Source organism: Rhagoletis zephyria, unplaced genomic scaffold, assembly GCF_001687245.7.
Source record: "Rhagoletis zephyria isolate East Lansing unplaced genomic scaffold, Rhagoletis_zephyria_1.1 Rzeph_scaffold_24610, whole genome shotgun sequence".
In the NCBI taxonomy this organism is placed as follows: domain Eukaryota; kingdom Metazoa; phylum Arthropoda; class Insecta; order Diptera; family Tephritidae; genus Rhagoletis; species Rhagoletis zephyria.
This window is the reverse complement of record NW_016181668.1, coordinates 1-6,187: the sequence shown is the minus strand read 5'-3', so window position 1 is coordinate 6,187 and position 6,187 is coordinate 1. Positions and strand designations below refer to the sequence as shown.

General features: G+C 40.2%; 1 protein-coding gene across 1 annotated transcript; it reads right to left on the bottom strand.

Moving 5' to 3' along the window:
* Window positions 1–583: 583 nt before the first annotated feature.
* On the bottom strand, window positions 584–3,130 carry LOC108381976 (uncharacterized; the record flags this gene model as incomplete). Its single annotated transcript, XM_017638372.1, has 2 exons — window positions 584–718; window positions 2,897–3,130. Coding segments are annotated over 2 exons (369 nt in total), but the record flags the coding sequence as incomplete, so codon positions are not given.
* Window positions 3,131–6,187: the final 3,057 nt, after the last annotated feature.

Sequence of the window (6,187 nt, the reverse complement as noted above, 5' to 3'; positions counted from 1 at the left end):
TGAGAGTATAAATTTTTACATTAGGGTGCCTCACCAAACACTAAAAAGTAACGGGTTCTCCACTAGAGTTATACAATTTATAATATTTTCAGACTCACGCCAATATATATATTTCGGAAAAGTATCGTGAGTTGAATCGATTGGAAATTACCACCAAAAATCGTAAGTATTTTGATTCCAATGATAAAATTTTCAAAAATTTGTATGCAGACGTTAAGCTCTTCTTAACTCTTCTGTCATCTGAGGTGATTTTTAAGAAAAAATATTTTTAAAAACTAATTTTGTTTATATACCCTTATAAAACCCTATTTTTGGAAGTATTTTCAAATTTAATATTTTAACATTTTAATATTTTTCCGAAATATTTTGGCGGAAGCCTTAAAATATTTCAACTTCAGTAATTCTGATAGAAAAACAGAACTTATTTTTTTGTTTTGTTTTGTGGAGAGTAATGTCCCTAATGCGCAAATGTATGTACATATGTATGTACATAAAAAGATGATGCAAGCGGATTTTTAAAAACTGATTTTACTGTTGTTATTAGTCATAATCTACATACATATTTTCTATGAAAATATTTAAAATTTTTCTTACAAATATCTTCAGTGTGCATCCAGTGTGCGGGTGTTTCAAAATCCGGTATCATCCAAGTGATGTTGCCCTGTAATTTCTCACGCAATGGATCTTCGGCAAAGATGTAACTGAAATTCATTGTAATCTAAAAAAATCATAGAAAAAATAATAATTAAAAAAAAAATATATATATTTTGCTATTAGACGGAGTATAATTTTTTATTAAGATAAATCGACGGGAGGTACTGGATGTTATCCTGGTCAATTACAGAAAGGAATGAATTGCACATAATTACTGCATGAATTGCACATAATTACTGCATGCTGTTATAGAAAGATCACACTTAATCACGTAGCCAGGGGTAGCGAAGGGAAATACATTGCAACTCAACCCCAAAAACTTAAAAAGACCTATAACCTTATAGTCCTTTCAATTAAAAATTATTTATAGAGTTCCATATCAGAGAGGCAATTTCGGTGACAATACAGTACGCTGATACCAAGGGTAAGTCCATGGAAACAGCGCTCTATGAAATCGGGACGCATAAAGAAAGGTAACTATCCTTCAGGAATGTAGCATTCCTCCAACTTTTACCAATATTGAACTCAATATAAGCGAATCCAAGAAATATCTGGGACTCATACTGGATGAGAAAGAAACTGTGCGAAATTGTACGTTAGCCCTCGAAAAGCGAAACCGGGCGTAAATGGGGTATCCTATCTGGAATGACTAATCACTGCGGTCACAACTCAACTCTGGACCGGCCAAAAACAAGCTTCGACAAAGGGTATAAAGCAGAAGCCCCTAGTAGAAGGAGCCAAGATGCTTCGAGACCCACTGACTCTATTCAGTTCTATGTACTCTGATGGATCTTAAATGGATAACAAGGTCGGAGGAGGAGTGTACTCGGAATGACTAGGAGCACAAAAGTTATTCCGTCTTCGAATCCGAGCTTGCGACTGTACAAGAAGTGAAACATGACACTGAAGATTTCACAACGCCGAAGCCGGTTTGTCTCCAAACCAAATTTGACAAGGGATGATGGAAAATAGTAGAAAATACATCAAGCTGTCGAATGTTTGCGAACAAGGGTAGTCCGACACTAATGTAATATCTATGTTTTCTTAGTCAGGCAAGTCTAAAAGCTCTGAATTCGGCCCTAAGTAATTCGTAAGTTCTAGTAAATTTCCGCGAAATGACAGAACAGCTTTTTCTTTACCTGGTATTGGTGTCGGAAGTCAGACAGAGCTTGCAAGGAAGGGCATATGGCGCTAGTAGCCACCTGCAAGCTCAATATAAGTACATACAAGTTTTTTTCTTCTTCGAAGCAGATGCAAGATGGAAGACCTAGATACCTGCAACGCGACATAATTCACGAGGCTAAAATAGGACTTGAAAAGATGTAGGGAGCTGCTTGGTCAGGTGTCTGCTGCCAGGTCATTTCCCTTGAGGCAGGTATGCGGAGAGATTCGGGGTGCCTTGTAATGAGTTTTGCAGGATCTGCAAGTTTACTACTTAAATGTATTCTATACAAGCCGACTACAGTATTCCGATATTCGCAAGGAAAGAATGGAGGTCAAACGCAGATAATAGCAGCGGATTTGAAGCTCGTCAGGAGATTTGGAATATATTCGGCACCGCAAAGCTGATGAGTTGGTTCATCTCCGATGTCAGCTGGCCGTCGATGATGACGCGTAAAACTAAGACTGAACTTAATCTAAAGCAGTCAACAGGTATTACGCTGAATAAGCTTTTTAAAGCTTTCTATAGACTTTATACAAACGCATAGAGAGAAAAAACTCTCGGATCAACACTGATTAAAGGGGACGCTAGAAATATATCGCTGGTGTCATAATCCAAAAAATACAAATATTGAGCTAGGTAACAGTGTTGCCGTTTTAGCCATTTGGTGGCACGGAGTAGTGAACTGAAGGTGACGTATTCCCGAAACCGCTACTTTGGTTTTGCCGATTTTGACATTTATGGCAACACGTAAACAAACTTTTTGCTTAGAAACAAGTGGCAAAGAGGAATTGTGAATTTAAAATGAAAAATCGTGCTTTGTGAATAAAAACAAGTTTTATTTCGAATAAAAACTTTATAAAAATGTCGTGCCGTGTGCCGCGTCATTATGTTCTTTGCCTAAAGCGACAACCCGCACCAACATGTAAGTACATATGTATGTACCTCAGTGCAGTTACCGTCGCAGAAATAGAACTTCCCAGGCTCAGCTAATGGAATGTAATACAGGTTATGGAAAATCTATATGTATAGGATACGAAAACGTGCATTAGTGGGCACCAACACTATAACAATACTTACATGCTGATCCTCTGCGGAAAACGTAAAATCACTTTGCATACAGGCATATTCGGGCAGCTCTTCCGTTGATGCGTAATACTGAACCACATACCAGAATCCCATCATCGATTCCAGATCGAAATTCCGGATGCCACGTACCTGCAAAAAATAAAAGAATTCATTACGAGAATGATGGATACGGTATAAATAAAAACTTGTTAAAAATGGTTGTTCAAAAATATTTGAGATCGTAAATTAAGAAGTGTTTGCACAAACTTCTGCTTCGTTGAATTCTACAGAAAATTTTACTATGACATACTATTAGTAACAAACGAAATTTTTTATTGAATTACATGTTACATAAAATAAAATAGTTTTTAGAAAATAAAGCAGCAATCAAAATGGGTCTAGCTCCTGAAATCTGGTAACAGTTGCCCGGGATACACGTGAGATATGGAGAAAACACTTCTCAATGCTCGTGAATGGCGACACAGGTGGCGCGTTTGATGAAGGAGAACCCGAACCAAGGTATAGGGACGAAGCTCACGTCCCTCTACTGGACCAAGACGAGGAGAGAACAACAATAAGGTGGCGTAGGGACAACAAAGCCCGCGGAGCCGACGGCATACCGGCTGAGTTGTTCAAAGGCGGTGACGAAGAGTTGGTGGTGCGCATGTACCAGCTGTTAAGCAGAATTTGGTCCGACGAATATGTCCGAGGACCGGAATCTCGGTGTACTTTTGTCCAATCCAACAATCGCGGAATAAGCTTTCTTTATATTGCGTACAAGGTCCTGCCGATGATACAGTGAGAAAAACTGAATCAACTGATTAGACAGCCACACTGAGGCTTAAGATAACTAGATTTTCACGGCATGTCAAAACCTGGAGAAGATACTAGATAAGCATCTTTTTGTCGATTTTAAAGCACGAAGAGAAGCTGCCTGTACGACGCCAAACTTCAGCTCCGTATAAATTGGGAAGGACCTCTCCACGCCCTTTGAGACTAAACGAGGTTTTAGACAAGGCGATTCACTCTCGTGCGACTTTTTCAATCTGATGGTGGAAAGCGTCATAAGAGCTGAAAATCTGAGTGGCAGCGGCACCACATACATACATATAGCAAAGGAATGATGCTGCTGGCTGATGATATCGATATCGTCAGTCTGAAACTAAGGGACGTAACCGTAGCATTTTCCAGATTAGAAAAAGAAGCTAGAGTAGGTTGGTCTAGTGGTGAGCGTCCGCATGAAGATCAAGCGAAAAAACACTCTTGCCAACAGGTTCTACTTTGAGTTCGGAAGGCAATTAAAAAGCAGAGCCCTCTCATGGTGAACAAAAGCGACGCTATACATGTCACTCGTCATACCTGTCAGAAACGTGGACGATGTGGAACACAAATGAGAAGGCTTTGGTTGCTTTCGAGAGAACTATTCTACGCAAGATCTAGGGCTCTGTTCGCGTGGGCGACGGGTATCGGAGAAGACGGAATGACGAACTGTATCACCCATGGGTGCATAACGAAAGCAAGGGCGCCCACGAATACAATAAAGGAAAAAGTGCAGAAGGACCTGTCTGCACTCGAGCTGAGCAACTGGCCCAAATTCGCATAGGAGAAAGGCAATTTGAGAAGCTTTTTGGTCTCGGCCCAAACCAACAAACCAAATAAGAAGAAGAAATATATACAGCTGTAAAGATCATTCCGATGAATTGATGACCTCCTCTTTTTTGAAGTCAGTTAAAAAAAAACATTTATATAAAAATTTAAGATTACTGACAATTTCTTCGTGATCCAATGATCGGATCCAAACCAAATTCGTATGGCACCACCCTCGAGGTACCCCCTCTCCGATAAAAGAGAATTATCGAAATTGGTTCGCGTGATCCAAAGATAAGCGATAATATACATAAAAAACAATATTCCATCGAATTCATGACATCCTCCTTTTTTGAAGTCGGTCAATAAGTAAGGTTGACGCAATCGCCTCACAATTTCTTGGCAATGTAATGGAGGTTATCCTGTCTAACAATCCAACGGGGCTCTTAATCCCAACAATTTCCCTCTTGAATCGAAATGCATAGCAGATGAAGANAAGTCGGTCAATAAGTAAGGTTGACGCAATCGCCTCACAATTTCTTGGCAATGTAATGGAGGTTATCCTGTCTAACAATCCAACGGGGCTCTTAATCCCAACAATTTCCCTCTTGAATCGAAATGCATAGCAGATGAAGAGGGAGGTCCTCACTGCGCTTGAAAGACCAAGTGGAGAAGGACTTGGCTAGTTTCACTTAGCATTTCCAATTGGCGTCAGTTGGCATAGAAGTGAAACGGCAAAAATCGCTTAGACGGTTGCAGCGCCAAATAAGAAGAAGAGCAGGATCTGCGCTCGAATATGCAAATTTTATATTCCTTTGATTGATTTACATAATTTCCACTCTCTAAAAGTAAAAGCCATATGAAAAATTAAAAGAGGATTAATCCTCATTGCCCTCCATTGCCTCCTTTTACTTTTTCTTTCGACAATTTCACTTATCGACATGAAGAATGTAATTTCCCAACGCCCACTAGAATCCGTTTGTGGACGAGTTTTTAAGTGCTTTTTCGACAATAAAAAGAACTAAATTAAATGGATCACATTTCGAGTGCGCAAACGCGCTGGTATTCAGTCAACATTTGCGAACGCTCAGATTTGACTGGCCATGAAGTCGACACAATCTGGGTAGTTGTGTGCGCGTGCGCGCGCGCTCAGGCTTGGCCGGCCACTTAGAAAGTGTGATTGATTTTGGCGCGGCCAATGCTACGTCGCCCAACGCACGCGCGCACGCTCATGATTGCAGCACATTTACTCCAGACGTACATATGTATGTTAATGTAGATGCTGGCGCTTGGTAGCTGGCCAAGGTGGTCGCCAAAGTGGTGTATGTATGTATTTACCTACATACTTGTCTGTCTAAGCGCCCGTTTCTTTTCCGTCATTCTGATAAATGTGCAATGTCGCTTGTGCCGCATATTGATGAGATTCCATTTGATGAAAAACGTATTTACATTAAAATTTTCTATTTTTATTTTTTTACATTTTTGCCAAAACATAACTGCTTACTGGTTGTTGGTATACCAAAAGGTATTTAGAATGCGAGCACATGCGGCCGCAACAGCAGCAGCATCAGCAATGCAAACATTTGTAGGTGCGCGTATATCCCAGCTAGTACAACGCGTTCTTCATGGGGCGCGCAGATTCGGGCTGGCGTCTTTTTTATAAAGCACTAGTATGTACATATGTATGTGTATGGGGGCATGTTTGGGCGTACGGCC